General features: G+C 34.9%; 1 protein-coding gene across 5 annotated transcripts in view; it reads right to left on the bottom strand.

Annotated features, from left to right (window-relative positions):
* The window catches only part of FSTL5 (follistatin like 5), a 283,323-nt gene that overhangs the window by 178,088 nt on the left and 77,765 nt on the right, over positions 1 to 27,470 (bottom strand). For all 5 annotated transcript variants that reach the window (XM_027636132.1, XM_027636127.1, XM_027636130.1 and 2 more), the window contains exon 4: positions 19,918 to 20,166. In XM_027636132.1, the coding sequence (XP_027491933.1) occupies positions 19,918 to 20,166 (249 nt within the window). The remainder of the gene's footprint in view (positions 1 to 19,917; positions 20,167 to 27,470) is intronic.

Raw genomic sequence — 27,470 nt, 5'->3', positions numbered from 1 at the left:
ATTTTGGGGAACCCAAAAATCACACAATAATATTTACATATCTGAAACAGTAAACCTACCGTCTACCTTCTAAAGCAGCAAGTCAGTGGGCATTTTGAATAAGGAACTTACATGCTGTCTTTCAAGGGAGTTTGGGCAGTTTTGGGCACCACAATATAAGGAAGATATTAAGCTATTGCAGAGTGTCCAAAGAAGGGCAGTGAAGATGGTGAAGGTCCTTGAGGGGAAGGTGTATGAGAAGCAGCTGAGGGCACTTGGTCTATCCAGCCTGGAGAAGAGGAGACTGAGGGGAGACCTCATTGCAGTCTACAACTTCCTCATGAGAAGAGGAGGGGCAGACACTGATCTCTTCTCTGTAGTGACCAGTGACAGGACACAAGGGAATGGCCTGAAGTTGTGTCAGGGAAGGTTTAGGTTGAATATCAGAAAACGGTTCTTCACTCAACAGATTCTGTGATTGTGTGTTTAGGACAAGGTTGCATAGGGCCCTGAGAAACCTGGCCTAGTGAATGGCACCCCTGCCTGTGGCAGGAAGGTTGGGACTAGATGATCTTAAGGTCCCTTCCAATTCAAATATTCTATAATTCTGTATTACTCTGAGTAGTGGCAAACATACCTCCTTGTTTGTTTTCTATTCTATATAAATTCCAGCAGGAACTAAATAACAAAATAGATCTCCATGCAAATCTTCTGTCTCTGGACTTCAGGGTATTCAGTTCAGATTAAAACTTTGCAGACTATTTTGTGCCAAATTTGACTTCCACTGAGGATGCAACAGTGCAAGTTAACCAATGAGTTCAGCCAAAATTGAGCAAAATTTTGAAAAGTACATGAAACAGACAAGTAGGTACACAAAATTGAAAGCTTCTCTCTAAACCATAAAAATGACAGATAACACTTGTAACTGTGTCTGGAACAGTGAGCCAGAAACACAGAATTAAGTAGAAACACAGAATTAAATCTTCCTGTGCAATTATTCCTACTGATATCTGAAAACACATTTTATAATCATTCTTCATCACATTATCACAAAATCCGTGCACAGAGGTCTTTAGGTTCATTAAGTCTCCATGATGAAAAAGTATATTCCATATGGAAACATCATGTGTAATATTCTTTGGGTCATAAAATGCTAAACAAGCAAAATTTAAGTATTTGATCACCAATTCAAGTCAAATAGTACCTTATCTTCAAATATATAAAACAAAACTTCAGCCAACTCGTTATGGATATTTGCAGCTCATAAGCAATTTAGAAATAATGAGAATCATTAACCCAAACTCCAAAAGTTAAATCAGTTTCACCCTGCATAATGTACACAGAATATGAAAGAGATGTTGGTAAAATATACTTTGCATATATTGTACTTATTAGTCAAATATCTGTCTACTTCCTGAAACACAAGTCTAAAAATATTTTTCAATGTATAAAATTATAATACTTACAAAGAAGGTAAGTCTAGTAATTTTTAGATTTGGGCAGTACTAGTTTCCATATAAAAATTATTCTACAAAATAATTAAGCCTGAGTGTGACCATACCTACTTCTCACTTGTCTAAATTACAATGAAAAGCATAAAAAGAACATCACATTGCATTTTCAAGGTCCATTTTGCCACCCAGCATTAAATTCAAATCAGCACTGCACAACAGTAGACTATACTTTCAGAAATTATTGATGATAAATGCAGTAGGAACTCAAGGGAGCTTTATCTAATTAATTTATTGGAAGAATCACTAGCACATAAAATACAAATTCAGCTAAAGGATTATGGTAGTGTAGAGAATGACTAGCTGTTCAATTAAAGATCTCGTGTAGTTTTCCTACAATCGTTTTTCCTCTTGGATCTTATATTCATTGATCTGCCAAGGGACATCTTAGATAACCTCCATGGCTATTGCTTTCAACTATTTAGTCAAAATAGCATTGCTCCTTCTTGTTGAAAGATAACATAAAGGATTCAGAGCTCAGAAATAGATCTTCTAAATATCTCTTTTAAATACAGAAAAACTCCGCATATCAATCACAAGATGTACTCTAAAACAACGTTTGTCTTGAGATTCCAAAATCCCTTTCCCTGCTCAAGGTTTAGATGCTATTTGCATTCATAAAATGAACTGTGTTGCAGGTTGCAATCAGCAAATACAAAAATTATTTTCTTTATGACTTCTTACTTTCCCATTTTTTCTAGGTTTAAATTGCATGCTTTTATTTTTTTCTCCTGATATTGATTTACAGAGATACATTATTTTACAACTACTTGCATTAGAATTGCCTGAGTCACAGGTTCATCTATTCCTCCTGATAGAGCTCTGATTATATTTCTTAAGGAATTTTTCCACTCATCCATCACTGATAGTCATTCTCAGACTTTATTTTCAGTCTCTCTTTTCCCCCTGCTGGACATTGTTCTCAGTATTACCAGAGAGGTATTAATCTTTTCTTCTTAGCACATACAAGTACTCTACTCTGCTGAGTACCTGTCTTATCAAAAAACGTTCTTCATTCAGGTTTCTTTTTTTTAATGTCTACTGACTTACTACTGTAAATCCAAAATCATCTACTAGTTTGCCATTAGAATTCCATATCTTGCACAGCAAAACTGATTTATTGGGTACACTGGTTCAAATCATTTCAGATACTTAATCTGACTTATTAGCTTGCATTTAAATAGGACTTTTGTGAGTTCCACTCTGGAAAACCCCATGTGGGTAAAACCAGAGACACTTAATGGTTTTGTGTTCATTTTTTGGAGGTGGTTGGTAGCGTCTATCTGGTCAAGCAGCTACAGGAAGACTATCCTCAGCAGTGGATTTTGTAGAGTATAAATAAAGTGTGCTTCACAAAAAGACAGAAGAGAAGCAGACCTGCTAAGTGACACTGGTGCATTATGCCTGTCTGCAATAAGAGGTGTCCAAGGTCATGCTGGATGGAGCTTTGAGTAACCCGGCCTAGTGAGTGGCACCCCTGCCCGTAGCAGAAGGGTTGAAACTAGATGACCTTTAAGGTCAGTTTTAACCCAAACCATTCTATGATTCTATGAAAAAGAGCAATACGGAGAGGAAGAGAGAGGGTGTGTGAATATACACACATGTGCTGGTGTAACTCAACAACTCTGCCTTTAGTTGGCTATGCCACATGACTCTTCCACTAATTACTACTAATATAACTACACCAGATAAGTACAATTTCCATTATTCTCTATATTAACAAATAACTTAGAACAGAAACATAACAATTATGTTACTTCAGGCAGGATGTTACTTCAGGCAGACCATGGAACACAGTTCATATTCCCAGTGAAGAAAACAGAGTTTAAAGAAGAGTTATGCCATCATAAAAATTGCATAAATTATTATGCACTGGCAAATGCAAACAATTTTGTTTCTCTGACACAGCAGCAATTTTCTACAAAGCCTACATCTTGCCTGACCCCTGGTACACAATGTCCAGCTTGATCCTAGACATTCACAAACTGATGATGTGACAAAGTTAACACAGTCATTTAAACTGGTCAGTGTTCTTAGTTGTTGTCTAACACTATTTGGAGTTGTGCAAGCATGTACTGAAGTCAGCTTAAAGAGCCACTCACATGACTTTTGTATTAGGCCTTAAATCAAAAATACCATACAGTCCTGTCCTTGTTGTAAGTAGTGCTGCACTTATATCCACATTATATCTATAGACAAACTTTCACATACTAGATAATTTACCAGGAATCTAATTTTTTTCTTTTTTTTTCTTTAATGTAAATTTAATTAAAATGAAAACATTTTTGGATTTGCAACCACAAGCAAATTATTGTGCATTCCCAAAGTATAATAAGGCAGCAAAAGGCTTCCAGATATGAATAAAAATTTTATGAATTATCCCATAAAAACCATGTCTCGAAGACTGTGCAAAGGCATTGTTTTCAAAGTGTGAATTAAGGAAATAATTGTATATTTATTAGACTGGCCAAATTGCTATGACTCTCATAACAGTATGAGATGTATTTGAGAGTTGATACTGGATGTCAGTGGAAGAAATTGAAAACAGTTCAACTGATAAGTTTCTACCTTTAAGAGGTTTCTTTGCTATTAAGAAAATGGTGCTATTGCCTGCAAATGCAGTTAAAATGCTATTAAATGCCTGTACTTTGAAATACATCCAAAAACTATTCATGTCTCTTCCTGCATCTTATTAGTAGTCAAGAAAATTCAGATGACCAAAACATTTAAAAATGCTGCCCAGAGCAGACCAATTTTTATTATGAGCAGAGATGATTATCAGGTAATCAAGGAACTTTTTTCCATAGGTAAGTCTGAAACAGTAATTTAGTGTTCATACACATGAAAATACTCCCTGCAGAGATTCAAAACAGAGATGAAAACTCAGTCTCAGCAGCACAAGGAAAAACTATCAAGGCTCCTTTAAATAAATCCTTCCTTTGGAAGGTTATTTTTAAAACAAATGGGTATCTACTAAAAGGAAGTGGTATAACATAGCAACTTCTGGACACTGAGACAGCATAAAAAAGTGGAAAGTAAGAGCAAAGGCGGAAGGAATGAGACAATTTTCATTTTCCCCTTAAGAACCTCAAGAACTTCTGAGATTTACAATGTTCTTTCCCTCTTTAACTTCTTGAAACATTTCATTTCTACTCCACCCAAAATATTTGCCCCCATCCTTTTTTCTTTTTTTTAATTAAGCTAAAATTCAGTAGTTTGGGGTTTTGGGGAAGGTGTTTTGGGGGGCCTTGGGGTTGTTTTTTTCTTGTTTATTTTAAATATCTTTGAAGTTCCCTATACTAACATTTTGTTTGTACCTGTCATCTCCCTGGCATGTCCAGAGGACTGTGATAACACACATTCATTGAACATTGGCTAATTACTATCACTTTCTTCTGGTTACATAGTTGTCAGTCTGGATTTAAAAAAAAAAAAAAAAGCATAATTAGTGATGGTAAATCTTCCTTCTGTGAAGACACAGTTTCACAGCCGATATGTTTTGTAAACATATTAATATGTATAAGCACATAAATTTAGTATTATTTATTGGTTTGCATATACAAATATATATACAAACAAGATCCTGTGTGGACTAACTTACCTTAAAATCTAAGAGTTTTCTTCAATGGCTATATACACTGGCACAAAGAAGCTAGCTAGATAACCTGGGCTTCCTCAACTACTGCATTACAAACAGTGATACAGAATAAAACCTTACAATTTGCACAGCAAAATGAGTTCATGTGTCCTGGTTTTGACTGGGATTGAGTTTATTATATGCACACCTTCCCGTGGTGTTAAGCTGCCTGCAGGTTAGACCACAACAGTTGAAATCTCAGGGTATTACAATTCTTTCTGCAGCCACAGAGACTCCGATGGAGATGAGAAAGAAACATTCAATCTTAGAAAAAACATTGACCAAGGATACTTTAAGGAAGACCAAGCAAATTTTGAATACTAAATAAAAGAACACTGAGGTGACAGTAATTTGTCTCAACTGTCCAATTGTCATGTAAGAAAGGGGAAAAAAACTTACTGATGCAGTTATCAAAAATGCAAAACAAAGCAGAACAACAAAATATCAAGACTCAGTGAATATGTCTGCTGTATTTTACTCCCTAAAATATAAAGGAAGATGGAGGTTTCACATAACAGATGTGTATCCTCTGCAGGAGAGAAAACAAATCCTTCCAAATCATGCATGCAGAAAAATTCTTAAACTTAGGAGGGTCTCACAGGGAACAAAATGCACAAAATATACCAGTAGACTTGTTTTGTTTCTGGACTGAGACATATAAAGTCTGTCAACAGGAAATGGGATTCCTCAGGAAATCTCTGTCCCTGTATTCTGTTTCATCACAAACTAGTATTAGGTCTACCTGAACCTACACACTCTGCTGAACATCACTATTCCTCAATTACAAACATGCATATGAATTTAAAGGGAAGAAGAGAAGTCACTTCCCTGGCAACTGTAATAGAGTCTGCATTTCAGAGGACTGAGCCATCATTCCTAGAGTAACAATTTAGGAGTATTTAAAGTGTGCACACACTAAGAGTTTAATGTTAGGAATGTGCTAATCTGAACTTTAAAACACAGTGATTTGTTGAAACAAGCAGACCAAATTGTGCATAGTGTCATCTCAGCATTCAGAAGTACTTTTGAGAGCGTAACTCATTCTGAAAATTCTAATAATCTATGAAACATGTTTTGTTAAGTTAACAGAACCTTCCTACATTCCTAAAGTTAGGAAAGTAATACATGAGAAATGCAGGAAAAAATATTATTAGATAATTGTTCAGCCTTTTATTTGCACACAGATAATTTTCCATTTTTCCAACAGCTCAAATCAAAAGAGAAACTACTGCTCCATGTATTTTCCATGGCTCCTATGAAGATACTTAAAAAAAACAAAACAAAAAACACACACAATGAAAGAGCAGTTGCCCATTTTCAGCCCTCAGAGATCATCATGACCTAGCTCAATTTTGTATATCAAGGAAAAGATTAAAGAGGCAACAACAATCACAGCCTGTGAATACTTGTGCTACTGTAAGACCCCTATTTCTAGGATGCTTTTTAATCCAGTAATCTGGTACTCAGATAAACTATCCTTAAATTTATATTGGTGATTCGTTCCAGGCTACTTTTTATCATGACTGAGTACTGCTGATCTCTTAAGTCTGAGAGAAAGGAGAGAACAAGGCCAACCAATTCACAGACTGGAGTTGCCAACAATTTTATGCCAAGGAAAATAGTGAAATGCCTGTAGGAACAGATTTTTACAATTTATTTTGAGAGGAATTCCAGCATGATGGCTTCTTTACTTTGTAGGGTGTTCTTTCGTTGTGGTTTTTTTTTTTTGGTTGGTTGGTTTTGACTTTTTTATTTAAGGACTATGACTCTACTTTTATTTTCATTTTAGTATCTCAGAATAAATATTGTAAATACATTTAGACTGATGTCATTTCCGGGGAGTTATTAGGCTTTATTCTACATGTGTCAATTGATCATCCTGGCCTTGTAGTATTGTATCTACTCAGTTCTAGACAAAGAAAAGTTAATCCATCTGTTTCCTGCCCCTATTACAATTTAAAAAAACCAACTGTTTTAAAATATTTTTTTTGTGACAGTAGAAAGAATTTTCCAAAAACATTCCTCTTAATTTTTATTTGCACAAATAATTTCTGTAAAATTTGCATTTAACTTCTTGTAAAGTGAATCTCCTCTTCCTTACCAATCCAATAAGCAAATAAAAAGGGATACATATTAAAATGACTCACTTTCTCTTACAAGAAACAGACAATTAAGATTCTTTATTCTTTAACTTATTCTCTGGCTTTTAGAAATAATAATACTCCATTCAGTCTTCTGCACTGAAAACCCAAGTCCTTAAATTATGCATTATAAAAGAGCATTTAAATACTGCAAATACTGAACCATTCATCAGGTGAACTCTTCATGGATTTTTTGTGTTATCATTATCATTTCAGAGTCTCATTCCTTTTCTCAAAATAGGAATAAAGCACTGTCTGAAGTTTAACAAAAACAAGTACAAAATTAGATATTTATCTGTGCCACCATTCACTTTTCATTTAAAAAATTCCTTTAATTTCAAGTAAGGTCCAGAATGTTTGGTAAAAAATTGGTATACAAATCAAGAAAATTGTTCATGTAGACTGAAAATATATCTACAATGCATCCTAGCATCCCAATGCTTTGATCATCTAAATAACAGCATTGTTCAGGAAAACAACCCTTTTTAGTCTATGTACCCAGGCTTTCATATTCCAGAAGCAAGTATGCAAAGTGGACATCATAGAGTGGTCCCATCTACAGATCATTCATAGTATGAAAGAAATGTAAAGATGCACATCTAAGCCCCATGAGGCTTGAAAGTGTCTTCGTTGCCACCATCACCACTGCTATGTGCAAGTAGAGTAAAACAACTAACAAAATGAACTTTTTTTTTAACACTATTTTTGAGGCTGCAGTGGAAAGTTTTTTAACTCATCTCAAAGTAATATATGGATGTACATGTTGGTATTACACAGAGAATATCAAGACAACTCTAATGACTATACATATTGTGCCCAGACACATGTCCATTTATCTATGAACTAAAAAAATTAATAAAGGTTGCAAGCTTTATTAACTAGCTATTTCAGTTGAATTCCTGAGCCTCCCATGTTAACCCAGGACTTAATAGTAATATCTATCACTGGTCTATATAGACTTCCTGCTGCCTAGGAACAGGACTATACTATATTGTAAGTTCACAGAGATCAAAGGATTAATGGAAATGCCTCTATTTTATTTCAAAAGTTATTTCTTAGTCTAATATAAAAAGAATTAAGACCAAAAAAATCCTCAAAAAAACAACCAAACAAAAAACCCCAAACCATCACAACAAGTACATGAAATGTCATAAGAATTCCTTCTGATGTCTCCCTTTGTTTGCTTTTCAGATACCTATTCTCTACAAATACTGGCCATAAACAAAGCAAGTCTAACTTTATTTTTTAAAAGTATCAACATTCTTGGTATATTTTAAAACTTTTTAACACTTTAATGGAGTCATACAAGAAAACCTTAAAAAATTAGTAAACTGTGAGACAAACTTCCAAAACGTATAGAGTAGGTAAACCACATCCAATGCAAGTGAGGAACTGACACCAGCTGCTATATTTACCGAACAACCAACCTGTCAGAGACAGAGAATTAAACAAAATGCTGAACCATTTCACTATGCCTATGTCTAGAACAGTGGAACTGGGAGTTCTTCATGGTTTCTGGGTTTGAATTTACAATTCCGGCAAATCCTAAAACCATTTCAGAAGAGCATTCAAATTTACTATCTTGTGTCCTTTTCTCTAATCCTCATTTTCTGTGGAATATATTAAGCAAGTAAGGGAGAAATCAGAACATGCATCATTAGGGATGACAATCCTAGGGCATACTAACAGGAAAAGCCCCAGCTCAGCATACAGACATTCTATGATACATTAATTTAGGAACCTTATTGTCAGCTCTCTGCTGTTTGTTGTCAATTAGTCACTTGCCATGTGAAAAAATATTTTAAAGATTGAGTATACATTTTTTTTTGATGTTAGACACATCCAGCATCTCTGTAAACCGTCCAGGGATCCTAATGTGTCACTGGAACAGCTATGCAGCAGGGTACCAGACAGCTTTATGAAAAGCCTAGGCTACAGCTTCATTTTGAACCTTAGGGCCCAAACTATGAGGCCTGTGAAAGAGTATTTAAAATCATCAGAGTGATTCCCCTTACTGCTGTTCTTTACTATTGTTCCGTACCTTCCATTTGAGAACTAAAATTATCAAACAAGACAAGTGGGCAGCTCAAGACTTAGACTTGGCCTGAGATCTGTGATCTGAAAACAGACTTCACGACATTGACCTGATTGCAATTTGTAAAAGAGCAACAAACATCACATTATTGGTAAAACCAGTGTGTTTTTAATAGTTTTGCATTTGTTTGGGGTTTTGTTTTGTTGGTTTTGGGGTTTTGGTGGGGTTTTTTTCTGTTTGGTTGGTTGGTTTGAAATATATAAGCCTTAAAAACCCCAAAACTTCTAACCCAGTATTTTCTCCTTTGGACTCCCTTTCACATCTTTCATGCTTGTAAATATAACAAATATTCTTCAATTGACTGGCTTCAATGAACCTAATCTTCATTAGACTCAGTAGGAAGATCCTGAATTAGATCCTGAGTTCACTCAAATGATAGCATCAGAGAAACATCCATATTACAGTCCTTGGTCCATCAGAGTTTTTTGTAAACAAAAATCTGAAACACGTGGTCTTTAGTTTCTTAAAAAATACTTCAAGTACTGTTAAAGTTAAAGAAAGCATTAGCATTCTCTAGACAGTATGTGTCACTTATGTTCGCTCAAATATTTAATCTGTATCAATGTCATGTACTCAGTACTATTAGGGACCTAAAACCTTTTACCAGTTTTTTTTCCTACAGGATTTATCACAAAAATATGTTTTCCCAACTATCATAGCTAAAATGTCTGCTTTAAAACTTCATCATACAGTAAAAAAAAGATAGATATATTCCCAGTGTGGTCATTCACCATCTGTTTAAGCAAATACACTTAAAGATGCTTCTACAATTGTGATAAAGCAACAGCAAATCTAAGAGCACACAGAGCTCATATTCTAAAATTATGATTGTACAGCTATAGTTTGCATCATTAGAGACCAATAAAAATCTTTATACTCCTTTTGAAAATCAAGAACCTTTATCAAAGAGAAGATGGAATAGGAAAATAACATAGAACTGATTCATTCAGGAGTTGTCTTAAATTTAGAAGCACTAATGAAACAACTTCTTTACCATAATTAGTATTTAACACTGCAAAGATAACTTTCCCTACTTTCAGATTTTTTTTTCCAACATACGAGGCTTGCCATTCTACTAGATTCCAAGACTGTTTCTTTCTCCTTTTCCAGGTGGGATTAAGAATATAGAATTTACTTGTGCTCATGATTAACAACAGTTCTGCTATTCTCTGTGCATTTAGATTTTTATTCTTCTAATTATCCAAGTGATCACTAGGAGAGGCTAATTCATAGCTTCCCACTTCACAGTGAAATATCCTGGCAAACAAAGGCTGAATAATAAATGAAAACTTACAATTTTATTAGTCAATAGTTCTTTTTCTATTCTGTACAACTAACATTATTAGTTTGATATCAAATCTGTATTAAAACACTGCTAATACCAAAACTTCCATAGACTGCCTCTTTACCAGGAGTCTTAGTAATAACCCTATAGAGAATACAGCTAAGAGTTCTACTGCTTTAAGGCCAACATCAGCAGTTTCCTTTGGTAAAAATACTTTTTCTTGTTGAGATTCAACAGACTTGGTCTCTAAATGGTGAAAAGAAAAAAAAATCTCCACCATCTGTTCCCACCCTGAGGGAAACAAACTTTCCTGGCAGTATATAGCTCAGGATTTAATTGCACCCAAAGCCAATACAAATACATGCAAAAATATGAAACATCATTCTTAGTAAGTGGAAGTTTTGTATAATTTTACTTCAGCTTATTTCTTTGGGCTACAGCTTAACCTATTTTTGCTGCAATCTGTTTTTCTTTATTTCTGTTGTTTACTTTCAACAATTTTAAATGAAATACATATTATCATTCCAGATAAAGAGAAGACTAAAGGATCTAATTAGATTTCATCACCCAATTTATCAAATTTTATTTACTCTGTGCTTGAATATCAGGAAAAGTACATTTGCTAAAGACCATGAGAGCAGGTTAGTTTCTTAATGAAAAGTAAAAACTTCAAATAATATAAATTTTACACATTTCATAGAAATTAATTATAAATAGTCAGTAACAAAGCTCTGTCTTCAATGACAGCAAAAGGAAGAAGTTCAGAGTCAAATAAAGAGAGAACTAAATTACACAGAGGCAAAAATTAACTATTTTGATTTCCTGAGATTAGTCTTTTAAAATCAGTTTCAGCTGGAGGACCATTTTGGCCATTCCATATAAATTTAAATATGAGCCATGTCTGTTTTATCTCAGAACAAAATCTGTCCCTGACAATATACTTCATTTTAATTGCAGTTTATGTCAAAAGGAGTATTCTATAGTATCAACAATTCCATAAAAAATAAAATGCTGTCATTGAATCACTTATTAAGCTCTCTGCCACACTTTATATTATTGTCTTTTGCTTGCAATGCTTTCTGTTAATATAGTAACAATATAAACACTGGCTACAGTGGTATAAATACTTTATTTTTTCAACTACAGTAATATATTTATTATACAAAAACTGCCAAGTCCTGGAAATAAATAAAATATATACACTACAGTATACATAAAAATTGTGCTATTTTATTTATTTACCTGTCTATGACACAATAGAGTATAATGCCCGTCTTCGCCTGTAGAAACTGCTTGTAGCTAATTGTTTTCTGATTACTTCTAACTCTTGTTCATGCCATGACTTTCAAAATTAAAAGCATAATAATAACCTGATAGCTGCCTTCACAAGCATGGTACTAGGAAGTTATCTTTGTACCACAATGTGTTCTAGTCACAAGATGAGACGAATCAAAAGGAAAAATTGAAAATCATCTAGGTAGTGATCTACTAAGAATTTGAATTTGGAAGTATCTGGCTCTTACATCTCCTTACTTATACTCTGCACTTTCTATTAGATTCCAAGAAAGCTGAAAAAAACAATATTGACAGATATTGACAGAATTTACCTAAATTAGGCACTATCAACTGAGTAGATTAAGTTTCTTTGAACCATAGTCCATTTCTCAAATTCCACTAACGTGCTACATGTTAAAAACAAGCAAATAACCCCGAAAAGACAACACTACTTTCCTAGTTTTAGTTTACCATAAACCCACAAATATTTCTATTATCGTGAGTTCAAAGAGAGCCACAAGAGCAGGCCACAAGAGAAAGCTTTTAGCTTACAGGTTTTATCTACTGTAGATGTACTTACCCCTTGGAGTAGCTAATTAAAAAGTCATTTTTTCATGCCTATTTCTCTTCAGTGTTTGTAAAAGAAGCTACAGCTTTTTTCAAGTTGGTACACCATACACTAGCCAACTTGAATTACAAATATCAAGCCAATGCCTTGTATATGCATCCAATTGCTAATGATTTTTAAAGGCCAACAATATGTTCCATCAGAAATATTTCCCACAAGACCTAATGATAATTCTGACATTATTAACTGAAACTTTTTAAGGTTTACATTGGACATGCCAATGTGAATTAACACTTTGTGCTTACTCTAGACTGGAAAATTATGTATCTGCCTAAAGATTTCCTTTGCTTATTATAAATTTATGACAAAAGTTTGAATTTAGTTTGATTTACTGCATAATTATTTTCACTATCCCATAGTACCGAATTTGATATTAAAAACTGAGGATACAGAGATGACTTGAACCATATTTGTACAATCTTTGTACATCATTATTGGAAGCACTAAAAGTTTTAAAATTTTCTGCCATTGAAAATCTGTGATGTCCACAGATCTATCTCTTTGTGTGGTGTCAAACAGCAGTGATGACCTTAATGAAATTTACAATTTCTTGTAAGTTTTGTACAGATATAATCTAGAGAACACTAATTCCTCATCACTATATGAATGCAGAATATATGACAGGTTAGAGCTGATTAACACACTCTAGTATAGAAGGAACTGATATATAGAGATTGGGACTGCTTCAGACACTGAAAACAAGGGAAGTCTTGGCAGTATATCTTTAGGTAGTCAAAAAACACAAGCCTATATTCATAACGTGTTTGAGGCTTGTCATTGCCCCATCCTGCATTTTGGGGGTATGAATTTAATGTAAAGGAGGAAAGAAAAAGTAGAGGTCCAAGCTCCAGTTGCAAACTGGTACGATATCACCAAGAGCAATGACGCAGGGTCTGCTGAAAGTTTAGTTTCTAAATTAAGCTTGTGATATGTGGGTTCTCACAAATATCTTGAACTGAGCTCCACTCTAAAGATTTAGTAGCAGGTATTACATACGTAGGTCTTTCATGACAGTTAGTTTACACTATTCAAGATGATTGTGTGGAATTTAAGAGAGACAAATTGTGCCAAATCTTGCACAGACGTTGGAGGAAAACCAGCCAGTTTTCCAAATCACATGAGTAATACAGCTCAAGAAAATGAATCATGTGGGGAGAGAAGACTACAGTAACAGTGCTAAAATTTAGCATGGTTTCAAAGCACATCAAAAAGGACCAGTTTTCCATTGGTTAGAGCATCACTTTCCAACAAAGTGCTGAAGAAGTAGTACACCTGCCATTAACACTGATTTTCACTGCTCTGTGAATGTACAATTACTAATGTTAATAGTTAAAAACATATACAATCCCTGCATGAATTCAGTATTTAAGATTAATTTCTTAAGTGTTGCACTAAGTGAACATGTGAGATCATCAGCTGAATTACTAATCTCAGTCAAATAATTCCTATGCTCTATTAAACTCCTTTTCAGATCAACCAGAATCCTTCTTACTTCTTAGTCTTCTGATAGGGCTCTGAAAGTCTTTTGGTATTTCTTTTCACTCTCTGGTTTATGTTTAGCACACAACTTGAGTGATAGCTGAAGCTTGACAGTTTATCAGCAGCAACCTTAAGGGTGTATGCTATCTGCAGGAATTCAAGCTTTCAGAAAGAGTGTAATAATGATGTTTTTGAGAATTTCAACAGAGAAGCCAAATAATAGCCAAAGTAAAAAAGCAAATACATCTTCAAAAATAAGATCTTTTGCAATGAAAATACTCCAGCACAATGTAACTCAATTTAACATGTCATAAATTCCTTTTGAAAGACTGGCTAACAATCAACTTTAAATAATGACTGTTCAAGATTTACATTTAAGACAAGATGAGATATGTCCTGCAGTGAAACTAGCAACATGACAGAGACTTGCTTGCTTTTGAAGTATATGAACACCAAATGAGATTAAATAAATGTCAGTGCTTCTAAACTAGTGTTTCAATATTTCAGGACCCAGTCTAAGACCACACTCACCTAGGGTACAAATCACATATACACACAAAAAATTAAAATCTTTGAACTAATCCTGTTGAAGTGATGGTAGAGGCTACATCAGTATTCTAGATCTTTTCTGTGGGCTACTGTTGGGATTTAGTTCACTTCAATTCACTCCCTCCACCCCTTTTTCAAAAGAAAAAGCCTACAGCCTTTTCCCTAGTATTTACATTCTGCTTCTGAAATCCTATGTTGCTTTTACTCATGAAGTCTGCTATGTATCAAACACCAAAGTTTGTTTTGAATCTGTTGCCACTTACTTATTCAATCATTTTTATTTGTTTCACTGGAATACAAGGCAGCCTACTCATATCCACTCTTAGTATGCCCTAATGATTACTTAAGATGCCTCCATATCCCCTTCAAGTCATTTGCTACTTTTGGTCATTCCTGCTAATGTCTTCTGAACTTTTTCCAGTCTGCCCATACTTATTTTGAATTTTTCCACAGTCAGCTCTTATCCTCACTGCCCTGAATAGCTTAGTCTCAGGAGCAAACTTTCTTGCCTAAGCTTCTACTCTCTCTTTGGGAACAGCCTGAAAATCAAATGTTATAGCAGTCTTCTGAAATCTAGACATTTTAGTAATAGTAGTAAGAAATCTGAAACTCACAGACTATTCAACAAATTCAAATATTCACCAAATGAAAAATGGGACAAAAATAGAAAGTGAAGAATTTTAAATATTGTTAACATCATAAGAATGCTACAGAAGCTACTTATAAGTAAAAAGCTTACATATGAAGTAAATTTTATTCCAGAAATATTTTATAAAATTCATAATACATAGCAGTATTTGTTACATTCCTGAAGATTCCAAGCAAATTGCCATTTGTCATAATGATTGAGTGTATCACTGAATAGAAATAAATATAGTGTAAACAGCTCAGCATGCAAAGAAAATACAAGATGAAGTTTGTCATGGGGAATTTTTTAATCTCTCATGTATATTTACTGGCCTGGGTTTAAGAAAATGAAGCAAAAGAAGTAAATAAAAAAATGAAAATATAACTGAAGCTTATTTGACATCCAGATTGTGACATTCACTACCCGGTACATAGTCCCACACAAGAGTCCAACTGAACTTTATAGAAGCTGAAGAATGGTGTTTCCAGCCTTCTAAATTCCCCACAAAGCCATTAATTTCTCAGTGCCACTTCACATAGTAAAGACAGGGGTGGAGGCATCCTTCTGAATCACCACCCTCTGAGGCTCGTTAAAGCTACAGGTAGCAACAGCCAGGAAGGGGTCAGACAAATGCATCAAGCCCAGTGTGAGTCAGATAGTTGGTTTGCTTTTCTTACAGCAAACTGAACCTACTCTGAAACACAAAGTGAGTGGCTTGGGAACATCCAGGACACAAGAAGCAGAGAGCATACAGAGGCCACCTAGCCTGTACATGCTCTTATGTTCATGCCCTGGAGGAACTATCTATTCACCAAGCAAACAAAAGCAGTGCCAAGCTACAATAGAATCAGCATATCAGAATTCCCAGCTCATATGGTCAATATCAGAACTAATGAATAATCTAACCTTTGAACTTTGAATGCTGTCATTGATATTTCCTTTAGTTCCTCATTCATGTTTCTTCTTCTTCCCATCACTGAACTTGGCGCCCTGGTAGTTGACCATCTCTTTTTTTCCTCATTGATATTCTTAGAAAGTTCCTTAGATCACAAAACATTTTCTAAAGAGTTCCCTTACGTTATTAGAATAATCCTAAATACTTCACATTTTTAGGTAGTTAAGGCCTAAGAGCTCTTCTGAAAGCGATTGCAAAACTTTCATTGACTAACATCCAGTTACAGGACACTGGACTTTATTGGTGGGAAATAGAAGACTCTACAGGCATACAAAATACTTCTCATCTAGATACATAGAAAAGGGAATTAAAAGTAAATATCTTCTCTGCAGAATACATTTTGATTCTATATGAGAAGAAATTGAGACAGCTTATTAAGTAACTCTCAGGGTCACAGTCAACTTCTAACCAAGCCATTAGAAAAATCTTTGCATTCGTTTCATCATGACATGCCAACAAGTAACTGATGGAAAAATTACAGTAAGAGTGGAGAAGAAGTAATTTCTAATTTAGTATGGCCATTATCTTGATCCATGTCAAAAATGTACAATTTACATAACAGTCTCAATCATCCAGGAAAAACAAAGAGATACTTAAAACTTTCAACTTCAATTACCTTTTCTGCCTGTGTTGCACACATTTTGGAGAAAAGGGTGATTTAATTTGGTGTGAAGAAATTAAACTAGCAAGTGACAATGAAAAAAAAGGAAAAAAAGGAGTTTAATGAATCTGGTGATAAATAATCTAAAATAAAAGGCAGGTAATGGACAAGAATTTGAAGTTTCAACTTAAAAAAACCAGCATGTCAGCAGAGTACAGCTTTGAAACAGCTAACTTTTGCTACCTTAAAATACATTTATCAAATGTTTCAGACATAGCTCCCTGTGAAGGATTTGATGTTTTTTTCTGTGTTGTTCCACACACAACTCAGCTAAGACATACATTTCTCAGTGACGCTAACGCAATTTCAACATATAAGCCAAAGATCTCTCTCATTTAGGAAGTCAATCCTTAAACTCCACTTATCATGTAAGTGTTTAAAAGAGCAATTTTCAAACCATTAAGTAGAACTCATGATTTTTGAGATCAACTATAAATCATTCAGTTACAAGATGTATTATTTAAATAATTATAGCTACCTAACTGCTATTGTAATGTTAATCAGGTATATAGAACATTTGCTTATAAAATTTTATTCTTCACATGCAGAATACTAAAGTGTTTTCTGGTAAGCTTACTCTTTTAAATAAGGTGTATTGCTCAGCTTTGCTGATCTTGAGCTCCATAGCCAATCTAAAACTTAAAATTTATGCAAGAAGAAATATTTTCCCCTGAAGGTGGAGGGGGAGAAGAAGGAATCAACCCAGTAGGAGGATTTGAAACCCAAAAACCACAAAACATGACCTTGCTAGAGATAAAATTTAGAACAGATAAAATATATTAAAAAAATACTAAGTTCACAACGGTTTGATCTGAAAATCAATGATTAGCAATAAACCAGAAAGTAAAAATACTTAATTGCTGTCATAATATAGTCATTGTTGACAGTGACTACCTTATCATCTTGGAGTCATCCTTGTAGGAATCTCTTTCCCCTCACACCCTGCCACAGTGCAGATTAGCCTCTATTGAAGAATTTTGTGAAAGCCTAAACAAAATGCTCAGAATATTTTTTTTCTGAATGCAAGATCTTTTTTGTATTTCTCTGGCCTCAGAAGCAGCTCTTTGAAGTGAGATCATTTGTGCTAGAGGATGTCTGCTAAACTAATAAGGAAGACAGGTGGCAGTGCTCTTCTGACACCATCAAGTGGCTCACCACCCTCACAGTAAAAAATTTCTTCCAACTATCTAGCCTAGATTTCCCCTCTTTCAGTTTGTACCCATTGTTTCTTGACCTATCCCTACAGTTCCTGATGAAGAATGCCTCCCTGGCTTCTCTGTAGCCCTCCTTCACATACTGGAAGGTTGTTGTGAAGTCTCCATGCAACCTTCTGCAGGCTGAACACCCAAACTTTCTCAGCCTGTCTTCATAGGGGAGGTGCTCTAGTCCTCTTATCAACCTCATGGTACTCCTCCGACTTGCTCCAACAGTTTCACGTCCTTCCTATGTTGGGGACACAGGAATCATAAGTCATACTCTGAGTGGGGTCTCACCAGAGCAGAGTAGAGGGGCAGAATCACCTCCTTTGAGTTGCTGGCCATGCTTCTTTTGATGCAGCCCAGGATTCAATTGGCTTTCTGGGATTTGAGCACACACACTGACAGCTCATGTTAAATTTTTCATAAGCCATTCCCCCCATGTCTTTCTCCACAGGGTTCCCCCTCAATCACTCCTCCACCCAACCTGCAAGTGTACCTGGGATTGCCATGACCCAGGTGTAGGACCTCACACTTTGCTTTGTTGAACTTCACGAGGTTTGCATCAGCCCACCTCTCAAGCCCTTCCCTCCAGCATGTTTGTTGTACAACACCACTGCTGGGAGTGTACTTGATCCCACTGTCCACACTGTCCATGTTGCTGACAAAGATCAGATACTGCTGAACAGTACTGGCCCAGTAATGACCACTGCAGGGAACCACTCACCACTGGTCTCCACATGGACAATGAGCTGTGTTTGTGCATCAGAGCTTGAATTTGGTAAAAAAAAGCCCAATTCTTCTTTTAAATGACAATTCCTCAATGATAAATGTAGTGAAAAATTCAACTTTTAAAATTTTTAAACTGGTTTCATTTGAACAACCTTATACTAATATTTTAACCAGAATTTACAAGATTGTATTCAAGTGAAATATTGTAATTTAAATGAATGTTCCCTACAAAGGTTAATTTCACTTAACAGAAATATTTTAGTAGACTTCTTTCTGTGGTGATAGTAGTTATTAGTTGGTATTACTCAGAGTGCAAATATATCCACATCACTGAAGAATGTTAACAAAAATAGGGCAGTCTTTAAAAAGAATATGAATCAATTCATCCCCAGGTAGACTAATTAAAAAAGGCCTTATTTAAAAACATTTCCCCTCCCCTCCAAAACCATCCACCTGTTTTAACCAGTAAAAACATGCTGCAAATCTGTCAAAGTACTCATAAATATGCTTAATCAATGTCTGTATTGGCAGAGTTCCAGAAACCTGCAAGGTGTGCTCAAATTACACAGAAAAAGGCAAATTACTATTGTTGACATCTTCAGCATAAAATACCTAATGCAAGGTGTATCTGACAGCATTCAGGCTGCCACCTCTCTGCATTCAAAAGATTGAAGCGTAACTAAACTTGCATGCTGTCATAAGTATACAAGTAAACTCTTCATTGTCCAAATTCAAAGCAAGGAAGACCCCTTTAGCTATGAACAAGCTTCTGGTCTATCAACTTCAATACCTTCCAAAACCCCTCTGAAATCCAAAATTCTGTTTTTCCCCGTAACAAAAATTAACATCCTTCTGGCACTGGGAGTGTAAGTGCATTCAGATGAATGAGGTCAGCAACAATATTTGTAAGGTAAGCCGCCACAGATTAGTTTCCATGAGACAACTGGTTTATTCAGGTTAAAAAGGGGTGATTGCCCAGAGGACTGAGTATAAATAAAAGGAAAAAACAGAATCCATAAGATATCTCTGGAGCGCAATACTTACCGTGTTAACTTTGGGTCATTTATTCACCGTACGCTCAGTGCAAACTCCATAGAGATTTAATTGAACTGCTTGAAAACACATACTCAATAGCAATATTCCAGGTATTGTTCAGCCACACTTACCTTTAAAGAAACAATCTTCATTGTGTACAATGGTGACCTTTTGCTTTTTCAGACAGGCAGCTCTGTGCACTTCGCAGTGGTTTTGATAGAATTCTCCATCAGAACCACACACAGGCTTGTAATGTGGCTTGCAGTGCTCCATGCACAGACACTCAGCTTGACCAGTCTTCCCGTTCACAACGCAGTGTCTACCCAGACCACAGTACTTGTTTTCACATGATCCAAAATGGCCATCCTGACCAAGATACCCTTAAAAAAAAAAAAAAAAAGCTTGTTTATTAATTACATTTTGTTTAACTGCATGCAAGATATGAAAAGGATTGAATTGTGTACATAAAGTGATACTATGTCTTTTGTTCCATCCTTGACTACTAATTTAACATAGGTCAGCCTGAAATGAAACAAATTTAGTCTCTTTATCATAACTTTTATCCTTTCATTCATTGTCATATACTAACTGTAATTAAGAGCATGATCTAGTAACAAGATTTACTCTTCATTAAAAAAAACCCAGCAGAGTAAATCATGTATTTTTAAATGTCTATTGAAGTTTTTCACCTTAAGATCGCTATACTATTGTATGTAATAGAACAATGCATTCTCTAGAATTTACATCATAGAATATCTCAAGTTGGAAGGGACTCATAAGGATCATTGAGTCCAACACTATGCTTCTCACAGGACAACCAAAAACTAAACCATATGACTAAAAACATCATCCAGAAACTCCACAAACTCTGACAGGAAGATAAAATAGACATTCACACATAAAGACTGAACACGAGAATAACTAGAGCTGGGACAAGGCTCTTAATGAACACACAGAATTAAAAAAATAAAACAACAAAACCTCTGTGGCAGTAATATAGTAACATTTGAGGGAACAGAGCATGGATGAGCAGGACATTCAAGTGAATAGTGACTAGGAGTTCAATGACCCTCTAGCAGATTTCAATGAGGACAAACGTGATTGGGATAGCAAACGGAGCTTTAAGAGTGCTGCAGTAAAGATAAAGAAGTTTCTGCTGGCCACAATGTCCAGTTCCTTCTGCTCCTAAAACATGGATTGTCTACATTAGGCTACCAAAGCCACCTGTCCACTTTCTATCCTGTCTGTGTTGCTGCCACCATGTAAGATAAAGACTATTTGTCAGGAGCAGATCTCTTGGTGAAAGACAAAATTCAGTGCACAATAATACTTCCTTATTATATCCTCAGTTTCCATTTTGACTGCCATAGAACTGTGGCTTTTTGGCAAGGGAAAGGGTATGATGTGAAAAACGAAAACAGAATTGTCAATTGCAACTACCAAAACTTCAACTACATAGGTGTTTTGATAACAGAATTGTGTCCTAAAATAAGCATAAAAATACTAAAATGCCTCCAAATATATGAATAGACACTGCCCTTCACAGTTACTTCCTTTAATTCTCTCACTCCACACTAAGAATCTCCAGAATAAACATCTAGCATTTTAATTCCTTGCAATACTTTCCTTATCCTCACAGCCTAACTGAATAATACTTGGCTAACCCATACAAAAATAGTGTGTGCAAACAAATCACAATGCATAATTTCGAAATTATTTGGTCATATTAGATTCATTTCCTGTAGTGAAGTGCTAACACGTTAGTACCATAGTTTGACGCACATTTCTTGTAACCATGGAGAATTTATGTTCTTCATTTTAGTAGCAGAAAAAAAATCTTACCACTTTTTCTTCTTAAGCTTACAGGTCTATTAGACAACCGTGCTTTGATTTCTTGCTTTCTCATACAGCACAAATTTTCTAGACTTAATGTACCACAGAAAGCACGCAACCATAAAATTGGGTCTAATGACATGCTTTCGTTATATTACTTGATAACAATTTCAGCACAAAGTTAAGAGGACTACATATCCATCTCAGGTGTTATATGGCTGATACAGCTATACTACAGTGATTTTTATTCACATGTATAGCCCAGACTGATGGTGAGTTTAATTGCTCACGCCCCAAACTGAGTCGAAATAGGCAAACCCAATTCAACATTAAAATTTCCTATAAGTTTTTGAAAATATTTCTCCTGTGCCTATGTATCACCACTATTACAAGAAACAGACATTAATTGACAGAAATTAATGTAAACCCAATTTTCTTCTACTAGTGCCAACCTCAAATAAGATCTTCAATGTCCAAGAGTGCTTTAAAGCATAGGTCATGTGCACATATTGCAGAACTTAAGAACAACTTTGAAGTGATGGAATTGTTAGGGTTCGAGGCCAAAGTCCATAAATCTTTATTGTTTCTGCTTTGTGAATGGAGAATAAAGATCTCAATCTGACAACCTCTCTGAATTATTGACGAGTGTGTGGTGACTCAACAATACACTGTGTTGTATGTTGCTATGAAAATACAATCAATTTAAGACTACACTTGGGACTTCATTTTAGTACTATAATTGAATCTGATGCCTGAATGCAAAACAGCTTCTTTCAGATAAGGGAAAATGATTTACATAATATGTACACGATATGCATGATACATAACGATATATAACATGTAATAAACACTTGAAGAAAAGTACCAAGGTCGATGTTTACAGAGCCATAGTGCTGTCTACTCTCTCATATGAATCCGAATCATGGGTCATCTACCGCCACCACCTGCGTCTCCTAGAACGCTTCCATCAACGCTGCCTTCGTACAATCCTAAACATCCACTGGTCAGATTATGTGATCAATACATCTGTTCTAGAACAAGCAGCAGTCACAAGCATTGAGGCCATGTTGCTGAGAACACAGCTGCGCTGGGCAGGGTACGTCTCAAGGATGAAAGATCACTGCTTCCCTAAGATCTTGCTTTATGGTGAACTTGCCATCAGCTGCCGCAAGAGAGAAGCCCCGAAAAAAAGACACAAGGACTCCCTGAAACAACATCTCAGCTTTGCCCATATTGATCATCATAACTGGTCTACTCTGGCTTCCAATCAGGAGGCCTGGAGACACACCATCTATAATGCTGCCACTTCCTTTGAGAACACAAGCAGAATCACTCTCGAGGAGAAAAGACAACACAGAAAGAATCGTGTCTTGCTGAATACACCATCTAAGGAGTCTTTCTGCTGTGCCTTTTGCAATCGGATATGTCTATCTTGTATTGGCCTCATAAGCCACCAGCGCACTTGTAACAAACGTGGATAGAGCCTTCCTAAATCTTCATTCACGAAGCCTAGCCATGATGATGATGATGTACATGATTTTTATAATATTGGTATATGTCAATGTAAATGAATTATGGACAGCAATAAACAAGCAATATTTTTGCCCTAATGAAAAACTATATTTGTTATGAAATGTTTTATAAATATTTCAATTTTACACCATTAACTATTCAAAAACAATACATATATTTTCATACATATCTGCATATGCAACTTCTTCAATTGAGGGCTGTGGTAAAATTCCCGTTGACCTCAATAGAGGCAGGATTCTTCCTCCAGACATAGTTGGAGGTCTTAAGTTATAGCCTCAGGTTTAACAGGTTTAAGAAACACTGTTCTGTGCCAAAAAGGAGCAGCTATGTAGACTATCAAATGGTTTATAGTACATACAGTAAATATTTAAGAAGAAAGAGTTTAAAAGTATACTCTGAAACAGGCCACCAACCAGTGGTTATCAGATTACCAGATCACTCATAGTAAAAAAAATAAGCAAAATCCATGTAATTGCAAATGAGGTGACAAAATGTTCACAAACATAAATTTGAACTAAAGTGCACCCAATTCTGAAAATTTAAACAAACCAATAAATTCTAAATAGTTACTGTGAGATACTAATAAACGAGTTTAGACAGTAAACCAAAAAAACAAAAAAACCCAACTTAAGTAAAACCAACTTCTGCTGCTTTTCACTGCTCCAGCTCAACTTGCAAGAATCACTGTATTTGACAAATCCTTCTTTTTATTTTATATTTCCAAAAAACATATTTCCATAAGTTTCATCTTGGAATAGAACTGCTAAAAAGTTACAGGAATCTTGCAATTAACAAAACCCCCCCATATTTTCAACCAATATGGGCTATGACTTGCAGCCCATTCATGAAATGTCTGACTGTTTCAGTGACTCAGAAAATCAAGACTAGTACTTTTCCTCCCTGGAATTATTTTTAATGGAGGTATACTTTTGATAGCATGATAATGGAAAAAGGTTGTTTTTTTTAATTTTTCTGGGGGGTTTAGGAGGTTTGTTTTTTTTTGTTTAGTTGAGTGTTTTGAATGACAGTGTAGACAAGTCTCCTGGGATAAAATTGTTTAGGATGCAGCACCCATTCAAGAGACCATCACCATCACAAACACCAAGTGTTTCTGAAGGTTGTTCTTCTATCTAAGCATTTAAATTTAGAAAGTGAACTAGTAAAAGGTGAACTTCAGTTTCTATATTTAGATATAATTCAATAATTTAGTAGAGAAGGCAAGCAGCCTGGTATATTCAATATTAGGAGAACGAAAACCAGTCAGGATGACAAATAATCTAGCCATGAATACTAGTATTTTTCCAGCAATTTGTTATTGCTTATGTGATGATAGATAAGTCTATATTTGCCAAATGCCACAACACAACAATAGGAAAGTGTGCACCTATATTAGCAACGTACACTGAATTTTCAGCCAAAAAACTATAATATCTATGCATTCTTAGAGTATCTACAGTACTATAGGAAACAAAATGTATTTTGTTCCATTTGAAAGTAAGGTAGAAAACATTTAAATTATCATAGCCTTATGTTAAAAAGAAATATCTTATTCAAGAACTATCACTAGAAGTGTACTATGGCCAAGACAGCCAAAGCAGCCCCATAGATTTTTCAGATTCTTTTGAAATTTAAAACTCTAAACAGATAAAATGAAATAACAAACAAAAATAAAAGGTTTTTTATCTTAAAAAGTGTAAGAAAATCAAACTCTTTTAGCTTTTAAGAAAAAAAAAATAGAGTTTCAAATTGTCAGTTTGGGTTCCTCATACAGGTTTCCTATTTAAAGGTTAGTTTTGCAGCACCCAGAGTTCAGCAAGCTCTAGGTCACACTTGAATAATTTACAGTTGGAAATTAAGTGGATGTTTTAGCATGCAAAAGACTCACAGAAATCTACACTTTTCCCTTTTAACTAATCAGTTTAAAGAAACATTCCACATGGAAACTTTGGAAATTCATGAGAGAATGAATCACTGTGCTCTACAGTTGGCCCTGGGCTGGAACACACATAAGCTTTCTGTATATTAAATCCTCTCTCGCAGACTTACTGGTTTTTTATTTGTCTAACAACATGATTTGCATTCATGGCTTCCATCACAACTTGCTGCATTACCTACGTGTCATGTAAAACAAAGTGGCAGCTGTTTTTGGAAATAATGCATCGATATTTGTGTACAAATTTTGTACAAATAACAAAGGGTTATTATTCCCCCCTCTTTTATTTAAAAACGTTCTGTAAATGACAATTCTAACTCTACCGTCATATCTTTGTTTAATACACTACCTATGAAAGGCCCAACCAAGACTGTAATCATTACTTTGTAAGTGTTCAGTGTAGTCTCAAGTTTCACATAAAACAGAAAATATGTCAGGGACATTAGTGGGAAGAAGGAAGGAAAAAAAAAAAAAAGGAGCCAATAAGATTGATCACCACCTACCAACACTCATAGAGCATTAACACCGAGCATGACCTCAGTATGAACTGTGAGTATCTGCTCATAAATATTAAATCTTTAGACTTGTTCTATTCTTAAACTATAGTATTTTAGCAGCAGTTTTTTGACAAATTTTGATTTCAGTAGCAAGAACAGCTTGTAATTACATGGACTGAGCATGACACTAAGTCTACATTGCTCATTATCCAACACTCTTGGTATATTAAATTCTTCAGTAATTTAGCATTTTTTATTTTGGTTAGGAATATTTTGGGCAGGGGGAAAAATGTAAAGAAAAAGGTGGATTATTTTAGAATAAATCAAACAACATTCAAAATTTGTCAATATAATGCTTGTAGTAATAAATTTATACCGTATAACTAACAGCACATATCTTAATAAACTAAAGAGATAAAGGATTTCAAACTCTTCTTACCAATCTATTTTCTAAATATGGTAATAGAGGGTCTCACCTTAGCGTGTCTTGACTAGAAACTATAGCATCTTTGGTTAATTGGTTGTTATGTGAGCCAGTGTTGCAACAATACTGTTTTAACAATTGAAACAACTGGTTTTATTAATGGATTTGCATGCAAAGTAATTTTAATGTGCATCTTCCATAATTTACATCCTGACATATAAGTATTTCTTGCACATTCTTAAAGCGAGAAAAATTCTTACTCCATACTTATTTACTTGTCTTTCTGCAACTGACTTATCCCTAACATTTATAAGTCATCTTCAGTTTAAATAGTGTTTCCTACCACTAACTACAGCCTGAAACTCATACGGGTAGAAGGACATATACCCCCAGAGCTCAAAAAATCATCTTCAAGACTCTAAATTTAAAAACTCTACCTTAAAAAAAAAAAAAAAAAAAAAAAATTTCACATTCTTTTAAAATTAAGATTAAAGTCAGAGGTGTCTTGTCTTTACACTTAAAAGTCTCTTCTCATCTCTTCACATTCAAGAATTTTTTTCCCCTTGGCTTTTCTAAGAGCTTAAGTTTAAGCATAGGAAGAAAAAAATATAAATTAATTAGCTGTCCAGTACATTCTGAAGTTGTTTGTCTACATGGAGTAGTAGAGGCAGAAGAACAAAGAGAAAGAGGAAACTATAGCAAGAAATTATAGCTGAGAAAAATTACTTAAGTGATAGCATTTTTCCTGACTGCACAATAACAAACTTGACAATTAAAAAAACAAGGTTACAATAGTCAGGTACAAAGGTCATTCCTCTTAAAAAAAATAGAGAGCCATTTGTCCAATTAAATTTGGTAGAAGAGAAAGTAGTAATTTTTGCCGCATCACAGGTACGAAGAAAAAAATTTTATAGAAGAGAAAAATTGTAAAATTTTTGTCCTCCACCACAAGGAAAATCATTAAAGTACCAATTTAAACATGGTCATACAATCATTATTAACAAAATAGAGAAACAGCTGAACTATATCCTTATTCACAAAGAGTATTCACAAAAGGTTGATCATGAAAATAAATATTCTGAGCATGAGTTCATCGGCACTTCAATTACAGATGAACAAGTCTGAGGGTCTCTCCTGCCTCGTACTGTTAAGGTATAACCTTGTAATGTTTGGCAATGAGATAGAAGATCAAAGAGCTTCAAAAGATGACCAATATATAGCCAGAAGAATGTGCTATGTCACTGATGAGCAACAGCAAAATGCCTGCACATATTCAGCTACCAAAAAAATAAATATTGGTGGATAAAATGTGAGGGAATCCTACCAAAAAGTAGGATTAAAAATATGGAGTTCAAGATAATAATTACAGAAAGGTAAAATAATTAAAGGTTTACGTAAATCAATTTTTTCTATTTTCTAATTATTTAAAAGTGTAAAATAGTTGCACAGCAAGATTGCTTAAAA

This window comes from Corapipo altera, unplaced genomic scaffold (genome assembly GCF_003945725.1).
Source record: "Corapipo altera isolate COAL_440 unplaced genomic scaffold, ASM394572v1 22b, whole genome shotgun sequence".
Classification (NCBI taxonomy): Eukaryota; Metazoa; Chordata; class Aves; order Passeriformes; family Pipridae; genus Corapipo; species Corapipo altera.
Note: the sequence above shows the minus strand (reverse complement) of the source record. Positions and strands in the feature narration are given on the sequence as shown.